Source organism: Ammospiza nelsoni, chromosome 8 (genome assembly GCF_027579445.1).
Source record: "Ammospiza nelsoni isolate bAmmNel1 chromosome 8, bAmmNel1.pri, whole genome shotgun sequence".
In the NCBI taxonomy this organism is placed as follows: Eukaryota; Metazoa; Chordata; class Aves; order Passeriformes; family Passerellidae; genus Ammospiza; species Ammospiza nelsoni.
The window spans coordinates 18,295,992-18,311,970 of record NC_080640.1 but is presented as its reverse complement, the minus strand read 5'-3'; the positions used below and the strand labels follow the sequence as shown (position 1 = coordinate 18,311,970).

Genomic DNA, 15,979 nt, shown 5'->3' with positions numbered 1-15,979 from the left:
GGAATGGTATGTTTGGTACATCTAAATGGTGAAATTGAGAAGAGGCTTAATTTGGCTCTTGCAGTTTGAAAAACAGACTGTTCCAACTACTGCTAATTTTTAAAGATGTATAAATAGGAATGCACACCATTTCCAAAGAAGAAGAGCCTTTTCTGTCTTTAAAGTTGTTCACATGCTTTCAATACTGACAACTGGGATTTTCTATGAGACGAAAGATCTGTGATTGGTAACTGCACCTCAAAAAACTTGCACACTGAACATTTCTGTTTGACTGCAGGAGAGGAATCCAGAAACCCCAGGGAATTATTCAAGTATTTCAATCACACACAGAAAGAGCTGGGTTGCACAGAGTGGGGAAAAATGCCAGCATGTTGGAAGGAGTCACTTGAGCTATGTACAGGGACCCAATCACTGACCATAGAGACTGAAACGAAGCTCCCACTTCTTTCTAGGCTTTACATTTGGGTAGCTAGCTTTCTTTTCATAAGAACTAGGTCTGTGTTCCTCCACTGGGCTATCTAGAGCTGTGTAGATGAGCACTGAGCATCTCCTTTGCTTTGATGAGTGCTGTTTCAGCTGGTGTTTCTATGTGAGGAAGGACTCCTTTCCCTTCCCAAGAGGGGCTGTCTGCAGAGATGACTGATCTGGAGGTGGGGATGACAATGTAGAAGTTGGTTTCATCTACCTGATATGTCTGTGGGGAATGGCAGCCACCACTGGTCTGCTCCCCAATGATGAGAGCTCTGCTCAGTCTCTTCATTATGTGCACAAACTCTTCAGCAGCCCCAGCTGTCACAGCACTGGTAAGGATCACCAGCCCCTTCTGAGAGCCATACCTCTCCCCTGTAAGATAGGAAAAAACCCATCAGAAATGGATCCATTTTCAGAGATTTATTTGTATAGTAGAAGCCAAGATAGAGGATTTGCTCCCTACCTGCTATTAACAACCCAAGAAGTTTGGAAATTTACTTTGTGCCTATGAGAGTATTAAAGTCTATTCAACACTAGCCCAGACTATATGCTGTATAAAAGGCTGTCACCCTCTGTGGTGCTCTTGTGCCATCAGCTTCTGGCTATGAGCTCCATGAGGAGAGAAGCCAGCTCATGATTACTACTGTTAACTCTTCTGTGGCTTTGACTTTTACAGGAGCTCCAGATCTCATCAGAATAGCGGAATAGACACGTGAGAAAAATGACATTTTTCACCATTGCAGCAGGAGTAGTCAAAACTCATCCAGAAGCATCTTCAGTTTCACCCTCATCCCTGCTCTAGGAACACGACTGTCATAGAGCTTGGCCTGCAACCGTGCAGGCATTATTTTATGAAATTACAATTACACTGGTTTCCCACAGTTTTTTTATAGCTTGTAAATGGCCTTTGTCCCTATACATGACCTTTGTCCCAAACCCTTCAACAAATACCCCTTTATTATTAGGGTCTGAGCCAAGTATCTGATTTTCTTACATAAAACAGCTGACAGGAATAGGAAGGGCTTTGAAACTTATTTTCAATATATCTGAACATGCTACATACTTTTCGATAGTTTAGTTTTTTTGAAAAGGTGACTGATGGATAACAACTAGGACTTGATAGCTTGAAAAGTAAACTGCTCTAAAAATGTCAATTTATGAGTAAGTAATAGTATGACATATAATTCTCATGCTAAATTCTAAGAGAGGGGCCCAACAGCATGGTAATTAATTTTCACACCATCTTTTGTCTTCTCATTTCACTATAAACATAATAACCATTAAAATACTCTTTTCACAGTAGATCTATATAATACAGGACCAAATCCAGGTCCTTTGAAGTTAATATGAGTCTGCCAGTTCTCTTTGATGGGAACTGGAGTGTGTCCATAGAAATCATATCCCTAAGCACAACCCACCTCTGACTGCCTGGGAAAATAGATGGACCCTGCAGACTGGGACAGAATTTAACCATTTCAGCATGATCCAGGCCAACAACTGCACACACCGTTAACTTTTTTGCTGCTGTCTTAGCTTAAGAGGGGGAAATAATTAACTCCCATGTTTTAGGCTTCTTAGCACTCTAACTGCAGCCTATGAGCAGTGAAGAGCTCTGTTTCTGCATCTTGCAGCATCCTTTCAGCTTCCACAAACTGGGGCACGGTATGTGTGGGGTGTGTGTGACTCATTGCCAAATGCTTCAAACTCACCTAGATGTACAAAATCTGGTGTTTTTCTTTCTCTTGTCTGGACAAACTGGGGTATTATGGTGCTTTCATCTACTGATGTAGAGGATGATGCAAGTAGGTGGTAGGGACAATGAATAAAACTGTATGGGAGTGTTGGAAGAGACCTTACTAGAGGTCCAGGCAACACTGGATTAATTTTTAATTTTAGCAACTTTTAAAAGCAACAAGTTATAGCTGCTGTACACAGTATTTGGCTGAACTTCTGGGGACCAATTTACAGACCTCTGTGCCTAACATAGCCTATTTCAAGGAATGATAAATTGTTTATTTGTAGATGGCATTGAGTGACATGGCTGAAATGGACGTTTTTTGTTTCTACATTCTTTACACAGCTTGAGCTGATCATGGCAGGTGCTTCTACCAACTAAGTTACAGGATTTAATGGCTCACTTTAAAATTACAAGGAGAGACATCTGAAATGAAAAGCTATGCTGAAAATAAATTGTCATTTACCTTTGAGCTGAGGCTGGGTCCATATTTCCTTTACTGAGTCACTGGGTCTGTCATAAACTTTGTCCAAGAGAATTGGGTGTCCTTCATCAAAGAAATAGGAGCATAGGATTGCTATAGGTGTAGTGGAGCCTCCAATATTGTACCTTTTCAAAAATTAAACATATTAAGGAAACAAGTAAAAATTTGTGTCAGGCAGTAAATCTCCCAAGTATTGTTCCTAATATCAGTCTCAAAAAGACTTATGGCTACATTTTGATATATTTATAGTCATTCTCCCCTATCAGCATTTGCATGTCTATCAGATAAGCAAAATCCTGTCTAAAAGTGTCAGACTGTTATTGCCCACAACTAACTTCCAAAGCAAACACAAAACTTAAAAGTTTATTCTTTTTCTTGATGTTACCTAGAAAAAAATCAGAAAGTAAGCAAAGACTCTGGATCTGCAGAGAAACATCAGATTCTTGTTATTCTCCTCTGGGTAATCCATTCTGTTCCTGACACAGGCAGCAAGGAGTGAAAACCTAAGCCCTAATAAATAAAAGTACATTCCAATTAAAGCAACATATATTTGTAGAACTGTTGTGTTCTTATTTTTGCTACACAAAATGAGAAAACTTAGTGGTTTTATTGAGGTCTTTTTTTGTGCCTTAAGATTGTGTTAGTTACTTCATTTAGTACACTCATAATTGAAAACTTTGGTTGCAGTTCAATTCCATAGCAGTCTCTGAAGATTAATTTTACTGAAGAGCCTGTCATTGGAGAACTCCTGATATGAACACACACAATTAACTACCAAAACATTTTTGCCTGTGACTTTTCACTAATACTAGAGCACACACAGCTCTAGAAATGTTTGTACTCTATTTACTGATAGTGTGGATTCAGTGCTTTCCTGTAGGTGATTTTAGGAGTACCCAGCACAGGTATTCCAGCAAAGACCTGCTGAAAAATGACTTTATTCAGTTCAATCTATGGCTATGACTTTTCACCTCCAGGAAAGGATCCCACAATCCAGGATGCCTTTGTTCTGAAGAGTGAAGTCTTTATTCTTCAGCATTTGGGAGCTGTATGACTGACAGTGTGACTGGCTGGAAGTTAAAGAGCCATCTCCAGCGTGTCCCCAGTGGTGCCGTGATAGTGGTGCTGCTGCTGCCCAGCCCAGCAGAGCCAGCCCAGCCCAGCAGGGCCCAGCTCACACAGGTGCCACCAGTGCTGCAGGTGGTGGCAAGCCGGGCAGTGCTGGAACACTCCCCTTGCAGACAGTGACACTTTAGTCAGTAATAACGACTGAGCAGGTGCCAGAGTTTTAACTCTAGGATGCTAGTACTCCTTCTTACAGATGTCATGTGTGACCTTAGGGAGGCCTTTTAGTTTATCAGTGTCTCCTATCAATGCTGAGAGGGTTAAAAAGATGAAGTTTGTTACTAGCACAGCTGTTCTGTGAAGGGGGACTGTCAAGGTGAGAGACATAGTGAATTCTGGTTAATCCCATGCAAAATTGAAATTATCCAAATATGAAGTTCATGAGTGACCCAGCTGTTTCAGGGAGGGCAACTTGTAAAATGAGAAACATTATTCATTACAATTAATCCTATGCAAAATTTTAATCATCAGTCTTAAAATTATAAGATTAGCTAACAGAAAATTTTAGAAGGATTTATTAGGGTTTTATATGCCTTCAGAGACTGGGTCTTTTATGTGCATTCAAAGGACTGAAAATTCATTAAATAGTAAAAGAATAAATCAAAACCAAACAACACATGACAAGAGCTATAATGATGCCATTTGGTACCTGAGATGTGATTTCATATTTGCTGTTTCAGTGCTCTCAGCCCTGAAATTTTTAGGTTGGGAGAAACCTGGGGTGAGAAAGACGAAAGTCCCAATGCTATCTCAAGTCTAGTGGAAGATGGTGGAGCTTTTGCTGAATTCAAATTCAGTCATGGGTGTGTTATGTTGGTTGCTGCCTTGCCTCTTCTGTGCTCACACAGTGAGATCTCTGTTCTCATCACTGTGCTCAACTTTTCTGCCCTACGCTGAAAATCCCACAAGAATATTAAGAAGATTACCAAATATTAAGAGCCCTGTGATAAGCATAGATGCAAGTGGTTCTAACATTAAAACCAAGTTCTTACAAAGTCCCTCTTTGGTTTATATTTGTAATCTTCTTGGCTCACACACATTAGCTCTGGACCATAACAAAGGAATTACTTCCCTAAATATTGTTCAGGATATGTACATTTTTATATTGGTCTGCTTTGATAGCTGGTGACAAATGGATGACATCTTATGGCTCATAAGATTTGGAGCACTGTTGACATACTGGAGTGTCCAGCAGAATTCTAAGCAGAGAGAGAAGGTGCACGACGCTGCAGCTTGGTGCAGCAGGGCCCAGGAGGGCTACAGGACCTCTGAGTTCCTCTGTGCACAGGGCCCATTCTGGACAGACCTGCTTGCCCAGAATTATTTAGCACTGCAGATATGGCAAATTAAATTAAATTAAATTAAATTAAATTAAATTAAATTAAATTAAATTAAATTAAATTAAATGCCACAGCCTTAAACGGGGTCTGTCTTTTTGACTGTTGAATCACTTGAAGTACACTACATGAAGTAAAAGATTTATTTTTATATATATGTGGCACACGGAGAGTTAGATTAGAGAAATAAAACACATGTAAGGTCCAGATTTTCATTCTGCAAACTATTCCCTAAATTTGCCTACTTAGTTCTAAACATCTCAAGTGATAATACAATTTATCTTGAGATATACTTCCAGACTGTTATTATTTTCCTTGGCTGTTTTCCTTTTCTCATTCAATCCTAGCAATGTTAGCCTGTAAACAGGACAGCAAGCCATGTAAAGCTAATTCACTGTTACAAATAAAATGCTGCTTTGAAAGAGCTTTGGTTATTTGCCATTCAAAGGTTTACCTCATGTCTATGATTAATGCATCTGTGTGAACAATCTTCTTCCAAACATGCTCTATCATTAGGTCAGACACCTGGGTTAGAAGTTCACTGTCTCCAAACATATCAAATCTCAGATAGCCAATGTTGTTTTCAAATACATTTGTGTGGAATGAAAATTTAATCAAATCTTCAAATACTTCTGGTGGAGGGATCTGAAAGAGTACAGAAAAACAAAACAAATCATTTGCTGGCACTAGTTTAACACAAAATTATGTGGGTTGTGTTTAATCCAGGTGGGATATGTGTGAGGAATGTGACCAAGTTTGAAAAACATAATAAATTTTACAGTATATTTGCACACTAAGCATAGGTTAGCATTGCCTGATGAATTTTTGCACAGGATAAGGTTTATCAATAACACCCAGAATCCGGATCAGCCTCCTATATCCCAGAGCTCAGTTTCTTTTTCAAAAATATAAGAATTTCCTTGAAGCAAAGAGGCTGCAAGAGCAATCCCAGCCTGCATCACAGATCCCAGGCCTGCCACCCAAGCCCACACGTTGCCTTTAGAGTTGTTTCTAAACTCAGCACCTGGGACTTCCATAATCTCTTGGTTGGCCTCATGGCACAAACAGCTGCTGGCTGCAGGTGCGAGTGCCCCAGCCCCTCTTTGTGACCCAGTCCCTGTGAGAGAGAGGAGCCTGATGTGTGGGGCATGTGCTAGGATGCTCATGAAGCAGGTATGTTAAATCTCATGTGTGGTGGCCACGTGCCTGGAGCCTCACGTGTTAGGTTGTGATTAATTTAATTTTGCTTAGCTTATGTTATTAAAGAGCAGACATTTTTTAGCAGCAATGTGTAGCCCAATAAAGTTCTCCTAGTAACCCCTGTATGCATTGAGACACAGCCAGCTCCTATTGCTGAACTTTTATTTGTATGCAGGATCTGAAAATGGAATGGTCTCCCTCAGCTTGAGATAAGAATTTAGAATACATATGACTTATGGTCATATGGCCATTTGGTCTTTTGTCCTCAGGGTTGCTGTGAAAATGGTGTTATACCTTGTTTTTAATCAGTTGTCCTCTGCCGTCGCTCATCCCCAGACAATCCATGCTTTTACACTCAAAAGAACGAGGAGTCAGCCTGAGCCATGTGCCGGAGGTGCTCTCCCTGTCTACAGCATGCCACAGAATTGGGCAGGCACCAGGGCACTCTGCAACTGCAGAGAATTCAGCTGAAAAGCTCTCAGAATGTAATTTTGGGGTGCCAGGGAATCTTTCAGCAAAAGAGGTGAGGAGCCAGTGACTGATATTAGAGAGTTACTGCCCTGCAAAACTGCAGGTTCATGACACTGCCACGTGGGCCACATGCCAGTAAGGAGGTAAATGGTACCTAAGGAGGTAAATCAAGCTTCAGGATGGAACCACACACTCTCCTTTGGAAGGCAGGGCTCTGTTTGCTGGCCAAGGACAAGCTGGGACAGGATGCAGCTGAAAGTAAGATCTGCTGCTCAGTCAGACAGTGTTTACATACAAATGACTTGTTGTTGAATATAAACCCTCAGGTGCACACTGTAAGCAACGTGGCTACACTAAAGGACCTCCAAGCTAACTCCACTTTAAACTAAGGAAAAATGTTTTTTCATTAACTATATAAGGGTCTGCAGTCCTATTCTGCAGACCCCTTTCACAGGTGAGTGGTGTAAGTAAAACACATGATGTCACACAAAATAGGACATTAGAATTCTGCCTTAGGACTTGGCATGGAGTTTGATCCCTGATTCCAACACAAACCCCAGACATTGGCAAACCACTTTTCTAAATGTGCTTCTCTTCCCTCTTTTCTTTTTTTTCATATCTCCCTTGTTTTTTTCTATTTAGATGGAACCTGTTTTTCCATGGCTATTTTTGTGTTGACCAATGTAAGATAACTCTGACTTCCATTATGGATGCTAGTGCTGTCAACTGCTGGCTGTTAAAATATTATCAGCAAACACCCTTGCAATACCATTGCAAACCCTGAGATTATTTTAAGAACCATGAGATCAGGAGGGCTGAGTGGCAGGGCTGCACTTTTCTCAGAACATTTGGGTTCCTTGTGTACCCTCACAAGCTGGAATGAAATTGTTCATCAGGCCCCCAGCTCAAGGACTGAGCAGGCTCAGCTCTAGCCCTGACAGCTCATTCTCACTTGCTCTTAACAACACACATTTACTGGGTGATTTCCACCCTAGTACGTCACCAGCCTTACTATTAGAAAGATGTTTTTAAGATCTAGTGTAAACAGTCTAAGTTGTAACTTTGTACTGTTTAAGTGCATTGCTTCTTGGCCTATTTACTATGGACATGGGAAGAGATTATTCTTTTCATTTTTGAAACAGTCTCTTACGTATCTCAAGACTGTTTTCATGTGTCCTCTCAGTTTTCTTCTCTCTGGAATAAACAACTCAAATATTTTAAACTTTTTGAAGGCTACTTTTATTAATTACTCTCTTTACTCCTGTCCCTCTTTTCTGCTGTCTCCATACTTGAGCCACATCCTTCCAGAAAACCATTGCCCAAAACCTTACATATTATACTCTAGATGAATTTTCTTTAGAGCTAAATGTAGCAAAAGATTTCATGTCTTCCTGATTATATTCTTCCTTATCCATTCCAATTTGATGATGATAAGTATTTACTGCAACAGCTTGACCCTATTGACTTGTGCTCAGGTTATGAACTCTGAAGAACCCATTTACATTTTTACAGGACTCCCCCTAACAAGCTACTTTTCTCCCAGATTTGTGCAGTGAACAACTGTCACCGCAGAAACAAGCAAGCAAAGATTGCAAAAGGTGAAGAGCCAATGAGAGTTATGAGGTATTTTTCTCTTGCATAAACTTGCATAATACCATTGTCTTTAGTGTGATTTTGTTGATATAAATCAACATCAGATGGGCCTACAACAATTCTTTTTCCACTTTTTAGCAACAGATGTAGGAATTTGATTATTTATTTTGACACTTGGAGGCTGTCCATTTTGATTTCACTCATTAATGAAGGGATACAAATAAACTGTACTTCTTTCTGGTGAAACATCTCTAACTATTGCCTCCTTCAGCATGTGTAATACCCTCCTATATATAAATATTAATCATCTGGAAACAGAAGGACTTGAAATGCAAGAAAAATCTCTCTTTACAAAGGATTAGTATTTGATTTTTTGCCTTTTATTCTGATATTAGTTTTTGTGTGATATTCTGATCATTTTCAGCTGTTTATCGAAACTGTCATTACAAAAAATCCGTTAGGTGTAAAGACTGCCCTAATAGTATTTGGTCATTAAGAATGGCCCAAAATAATTACTCAGGGAGACTCCTCATGATTTAAAATGGACATAAACCTTATGCTATAATCAGGCAGCAGTTCTTCCATAGGTAGACAATCACAAACACAAATGTTTCAGTATGTAGAGGAAGGTTTGACTATAGAGGGAGAGAGAGAGACAGAAGAATAAGAAGCAAGGATTATTAAGCTGCAGGTCAGCAAGTTTACAGAGCTCTGCCTTATAAGCAAAATGTTATTTTCTGGATCACAAAAAACATAGACAAAATTTGTCTCAAGGAAGTCTGACTTTGCAAAGTGGCATTTATGCAGCTGACAGCTCTGACTAGCAGTGACCTTGCTGCTGCTTAGAGGAGACATATTCACTCCTCTGTACTATGCTTCAGCAGCTATTCTAGTGCAGCAGATGCACAGGTCTGCATGCATTTCACTTGTCTGTCTCCCATGTCCCATCCCATCCTTCCTGTAGTTATTCATCCTCACTGTGTTAATTGTGTTGGATCTGCTTCACCATCAAGGTCATTAACAGTAAAATTCCACTGTCAAGGGAGAGGGTGGTTTGGAAGATAGGTAGCACAAGAGAAAAACTAGCTCTTGGGTTTTTAAGGAATAATGTGATATAGATCAAGAGAGCCACTATGTCCACGTATTGGGCTGCTGAATTTAATTTTTCTTAAATTTACAAATGCAGGTACTTCCATCATATATGCTTCACTGTACTCTAAAGGTATTTGCTCTCCTGGGTATTCTGAAATGTTCCACAGAAAGCATTCCTCTTACGGCTGCAAAAACAAAACAGGAGGTGAAGGTACTCTTGCTGCCCAGGGCTCTGTAGAATGGGAGAATTTTCTTTTACCTCCATCTCAAGGAAAATCCTTTAATGACCTCAGTGTCTTCATCAACATCTCAATGCTCTCTTGTCTGACTCCCCATTTCCTCCAGCAGTATGAGGGAATGCTTCTGCCTCTGGAAACCATTTTAGTCTCATAAGAGATGTGATTCTCTGCTCTTTATATATTATTTCACCTTGGAGAAATTCCACATTTGTCCTAATTTTCATGCACATTGATGTGATTTCCTTCTTATACATGAGTCCCTTACCTCTCCCAATCATTTTGCTTGGCAAAGAACTATGGTAAAACAGAGGCATTGAATAACATAATGGCATTTCTTCACTAGCTCTATCAGGATCAGAATTTTATGTCATGTGACAAATAAGATACTTGTCCCCTATGTTGTGTTCTTGACGTTTAAGGTCTGAATAAAGTAAGATCTGAACAAGTGAAAGCCACCAAGAGTATTCATTAACAACCTTCAATGAATGCAGTGACTAATTTACAAGATTTTTCCATGCTGTAGAATGGGGAGAAATGATGATGTGTTGCTACTGGTATGTTGATAATAGCTGAGCATGGAACTCTGCTTTGACTCTAGTCAAATGCATTGAAATATCTTTAGAGTGAAGTTTTCTTCACACAACCAAGTTAAGAAGGAGAGTGCTGGAATAGAAAACTCCTTTAATTAATTATTTCCATTTTATCTTAGAGGCAAGAATGGGGACAGCATCTCTTGGTTAACAAACTTGAAAAAAAAAATCCATCCCTGGCAATGCCTAGATTTTGTCCTTTACCTTAGTATTTGTGATAATACCACAAAGGTCGTGGCCACTTTAAATCATGCATGCCAAAAATTTCAGAGTGTGGAAGTCCACGGATTTCCTCCCCCAGGAAACATTTAATAGTTACCTGACACTTGGTCTACTCTGGTTCATTGCAAAGGCAAATGCATTCTCTTCAAAAGTAATTTTATGAGTCCCTGGAGAAAATACGTCTCTGATAGCCCTGCTAGTGCAGTAGCCAGAAAGCAGCTAACTCCATCCAAGAAAGGGATCAGGTTATCCTAACCCTCTATTTAATTTGAAGATGGAATTTTAACAAGTGCTCCTGGGAGCTCCCTCCAGCACAACAATGAACAAGAAAGATTGCCAAGGCAGACCAGTGTATAAACACTCGGGCTCAGAACAAAGCACAGACTGTTATGCAAACCACACAGCAAGGGCAAAAGTAGATTATTAAAAATCAATTTCTCCCTGGGGTCACCTAACTTCCACCCAGATACTTCTTCCAAAATATTTCTAGGTCACTGGGAAACTGTCAGATGCTGAGCATGAGATACAATTAGAACAACTTTCCACTGCAACTATCAAAGGAGTTGCTTATTATTCTGGTGTAATAGATGTCAGCTGCTACAATTTTATATAGAGAGGTCCATCAAAGAGCACATGGCTGCATGTTTAGTGAGTTGTATGCATTTACTCTAGTCCAACTAAACTTCCCTCAAATTACAACCTGGGTTTGAAACCAGAGAGTTTCTGAATTAATTACAGCTGTAAAAGCTGCATCATTGAAAGAGGAGGGATCATAGAAACAATGAGATATCTTACCTCTAACTCTGAAACCCTACATTTTTGCTTGTAGGATATGGCAACTGAAATTCACAGCCTGAAGTTTGTTTCCAAAATCTACGCATCCAGAACTACCATCTAATTCCCCAAGCTACTCCCCTAAGTGTCAGAGGCAGCTCAGCCCACAAAACCTACTTGGGCATTGGCTTCTCCTCTGGGTACAGGTAAATCTGGATGGTTTGGGCTAGAAAAAAGATAAGGTATCTGACTTAACGCTCCCATTCCAGCTGCCATCTCTATAGCTGAGTATGAGAGAGCTGTACCTGTTTTGGCATGAACCCTGGGATGCTGTCCTTGGCATGTTCAGGGATGTAGAGTAATTTCAGGTGTTCATCATCAGAAAGAGCTTGTAAGATGGCAGTCACCTTCCCAGCAAGTTCTTCCTCTGTATTGATCCTTTTATTGTCTTTGTTGATGTTTTTTGTGAGGTTGGATGCTATAACAGACCCAATGTCCACAAAGGCATAATTATCTACCACAAGCTTGCCCACAGTTTGCAGTACCTGTGGCACCCGGGCACGCAGGTTGGCAATGTGCTGAGCTACAGCCATGGCTTCGCTGGCCTGAATGGTGATGTGTGGCTCCACCCCAGACACACTCCATACTTTTCCAGTGACTGGGCTGAGCACCACTTGGCTGGGTATGGAGGCATACAGGGAGCTGTTCCCAACACGATAAATGCCCACTGAGAGGGATCCGCCGACTGTGGGCTCACCGACAACAGTGGCCCGGTGCAGGTCCTTCATAGAGCGAGTGAAAGCTTCAGCTGCTGAGCCGCTCATGTGGCTTGTTAGGATGTAGATGTCCTTGAGGGAGCCATATCTCTTGCCAGTGAGCTGGGGGAGAGTCCACACCTCTGTGCTGCGGGAGGTACTACGATCAAAGACAGTGTAGAGGTGTTTCCGAGGCTCGGGGTCAAAGAAATAGGAGCAAAGTATTGGGATGGCAGTGGAGTAGCCACCTGTGTTGTACCTCATGTCGATGATCATGGCATCCGTGTCCACCAGCTTGTTCCATACCATCTGCAACAGCTGTGGCCCAATGGCCTTCACTGTCTCTGCCTCAGCCATCATATCAAAACGAAGGTAGCCCAGGTTCCCTGGCAATACCTCAGTTTTGAAGAGGGCTTCAATGATGTAGCTCAGCTCTTCAGGGCTGGGAATCACATTGGGAATCTGCTCTTCTGGTGTTGGTTCCACATGGCTGTGGAAGACATGAAGCCGGTGGTCTCCAGAGGCCTCCTGCAAGTCAGTGGTGAGCTGGGAAGCCAAAGTCTCGGGGTCTATAGCTGATCTATAACCTCCTTGGGCCCGTTTGGTGCTGAGCATAGCGCTGGCCTTAGCAGCCACCTCTGGGATGGCATAGTGAGCCTCCAGAAGCTGCCCGGTACCCTCCAGAAGCACTCCCATGTTCTTGTGGAAGGCCAGCACTTCTTCAGCCTTCTCCAGTGCATCCTCAGCCAACACTATGGCATCAGGAACAACTCCTCCACCCATCCAGCTTTCCCCGTGGTTGTCAATGAAGGTGATAACAGGAACTGTGATAGTCAGGCCTCGGGTTATTCCCGGCCCGGGCTGCAGCAGAGGGAAGGTCCGGGTGTGCGAGAGGCTTCCTGCTGTGATCTCCCCGACCAGCGTGGCACGGCCCAGGGACTGCATGAGGTAAGCAAACTCCTCAGCAGCTGTAGCAGTGTGGTGGCTGGTGAGCAGGTAGATGCCACGCTTGGCCCCATAGGACTGGCCCAGCAGTTCTGCCTGGCTGTTGTGCTCCTGGGTACGGTTGGTGTGTCTGTCATACGTTGTGAAGAGATGGACAGGACCAGCAGCAGGATCCTGAAAATAGGAGAGTAGCACAGGCACAGCAGAGGAGGAAGGGCCTCCAACGTTATAACGTAAGTCCATGATCAAGTTCTCTGTGTTTTGAAGGGGTTCCCACACTTTGTGTACAATGTAAGGCCCCAGCTTTACAAGCACAGAGGCATCTGCAAATTCATCAAAGCGCATGTAGCCAATATTGCCAGGCAACACTGACACCTTGAAGACGGTATCCACCAAGGCGTGCAGCAGCTGCTCATTGTCAGGTAAGTCAGCTGCCATTCCAACTGGCTTCTCAGCTGGGGGATCAGCAGCTTCACCTGGCATCATGACTCGGACCGTCAGGCGGGGGTCGTCAGATAAGGCCTGCAACTCAGTGTTGAGTTTGGTGGCCAAGTCCTCAGATGACTGCACAGAAGAGAAGTCAGAGGTGGCCAGGCGCCGCAGCAGAGCAGGCACTCTCTCCACTAAGCTGTAATTGTCCTTTAATATGTTTTTGAGGTGACTAATGGTGCCAGGCACTGCTCTGCGCACTGCCAGGATATCCAAGGATTTCTGCAAGGCATGCTCTGCCTCAGTAGCCACACACGGCATCACCCCACTCACTTCCCAGCTCTGTCCACCCCCACTCAAGGGGCTCACAGATCGTGACACAGGAACCATCATATAGAAATTGGAAGGACCAATACGCAGCTTCTGGATGTCCAGTGAGCCCCCAGCTGTCTTCTCTCCAACAGTGATAGCTCTGTTCATGTGCTTGAGGATGTAAGCCACATCTTCAGCCACTCCTGTGGTGTGATGGCTGATCAGAACAATGACATCCTTGTCTTTGCTGTACCTCTCTCCCAACACCTTTGGCAGTGTCCATATCTCTGTGGTGGTGTTGGAGGGACGATTGTATACAGTCTCAACATGCAGTCTCTTGTCTTGTTCATGTAAGTACGAGACGATGAAGGGGAGGCCAGAAATCTGTCCCCCAGTGCTGTGACGAAGATCTATCACCAGGGCAGATGTGTCTATCAGTGTCTTCCAGACCTTGTCCACCAGAAAGGCTCCAACTTTCTGCACAACTTCCTCTCCTATGATATAATCAATCCTCAGGTAGCCAACATTGCCTTCCAGCTTGTCATACATGATCACATGCTCAATAAGACTCAGGAGTTGCTCACGGGTAGGGGAACCCTCAGCTTCTTGTTTGGGAACTGCATGTGGCAATGGCTCGTAGGAAATCACCAGTCTCGGGTCATTCAGAGCACCCTGCACTCCAGCTGTCAGGACGCTGGCCAGCAGTTTTGGGTCTGAGATGTCCAGGATCTCTCCGCTCTTGATTGCTTGTTCAATGGCTTCTTGCATTCCCACTAGGTTTTCAGGATAGCAGTAATTGTCCAGAAGGACTTTAGCCATGTCCAGCACTAGAGTTGGCTGAAAGATTTCCTCAGCAGGTATGCTGCATATGATCAGTGCTGAAAACAGCAAGAAATGTGTCCTGGTCATTTTGTCGTTGTACGGAATAGAAAAGAAGTCAGAAGCTCTTATCGGTCAGGATGAACATAGCTCCCCAATGACTCTGAATCACACTGAAATCCCTGTGTTGAATCCAGGTGCACTGAACAGATCTCTTATCTGCATTAAACCTTTAATCTCATTAAAATGTAGTGCATCATCCAAAGTGCACCAATAGATGAAGTTCAGCTCCTTACTACTTCACAGGCCTCTTATGAAACAGTAATGAACTCCAATCATCAAGGAAGATCTTTATAGCAGTAAATTGTTTCCAAAAGGTAGTGTACTGCCTGTTGCAAACTGGTCCTGGCTTATCCTGGAAGTGGGTAGCTTAAATGCAATACTGATTTTTACCACAGTTAGAACAGCAATGATCCTGCCTTTTACCATTATTTATGAAGAGCTTATACCAGGAGATTCTTCACTGACTAAGTTGTATCAATATTTAATATTCTTTCAACAGTTGTTGACAATACATTGTCTTTGGTGTTTTTTAGTCAGAGCTGCAAAGGACTGTTCATACATTCTATGACACAGGGTTCCAAACAAGGAACTCCAGACATTTAGCACAGCTCATAAAATCCAAGGTAATGACAGCCTTTTAATTTCTGTGCTGAGAATTGCCAGCATTTTAAACAGGACTTTGAAACACATTTGCCTCAACATAATACAGCTAAATCTGAGATGACTTTAATCTTCACAATTTGCACTCAATTAGGATTTACTTGTAATACCGTTGGGTAACATATGGTCATGTCTGATGACAGCTCCCAGCCAATAGACTTCAGGCTCAACATACCAAAATAGAATGTGGGGGGTTGTTTTCTTCTGCTCACAATGTATTTGAGACCCTATTGTATTAAGAGTTTGAAAGAGGATCAGAATATGCAGCATGCAGGCTGTACCACTCTGAGCTCCAGTATGACATGACAAAGATATACAGGAACAGATTCCTGGCCTCAAATCTGAAATGATACTCTCTGTGCTGGAGGTAGCCACAAGAATAGACTCCGAAATCTGGGAAGAGCATGTTTCTGTACTCTGTCAAAATGTTGCTACATATGAATGCATGTGGAGGGAGGAGTCCAAAGATGGTCTGAGCCTGGCTGGATGCACTCTGTTGGTGTGTGAGTGTCCTGAATGAAGCCTGCCACTCACAGCTTTCAACTTTCTGTGCAAAGGGTGTCACAGATGTTAGACACAAGGTGCTAACAGTTACCTCATCTTACTCAGAATGTAACAGACATGGATGAATTGCCATGAAGACAATAGTCAGAAAGGAGACAA

The 15,979-nt window shown here is 42.4% G+C and overlaps 1 protein-coding gene across 1 annotated transcript; it reads right to left on the bottom strand.

Annotated features, from left to right (window-relative positions):
* Positions 1-514: 514 nt before the first annotated feature.
* RBP3 (retinol binding protein 3) lies at positions 515-14,683 on the bottom strand. Its single transcript, XM_059477508.1, has 4 exons — positions 11,639-14,683; positions 5,607-5,797; positions 2,673-2,815; positions 515-843 (listed from the first exon to the last, which is right to left on the bottom strand). The coding sequence occupies exons 1-4, from the start codon at positions 14,681-14,683 to the stop codon at positions 515-517; spliced, it is 3,708 nt and encodes a 1,235-aa protein (XP_059333491.1).
* Between the last annotated feature and the right edge of the window lie 1,296 nt (positions 14,684-15,979).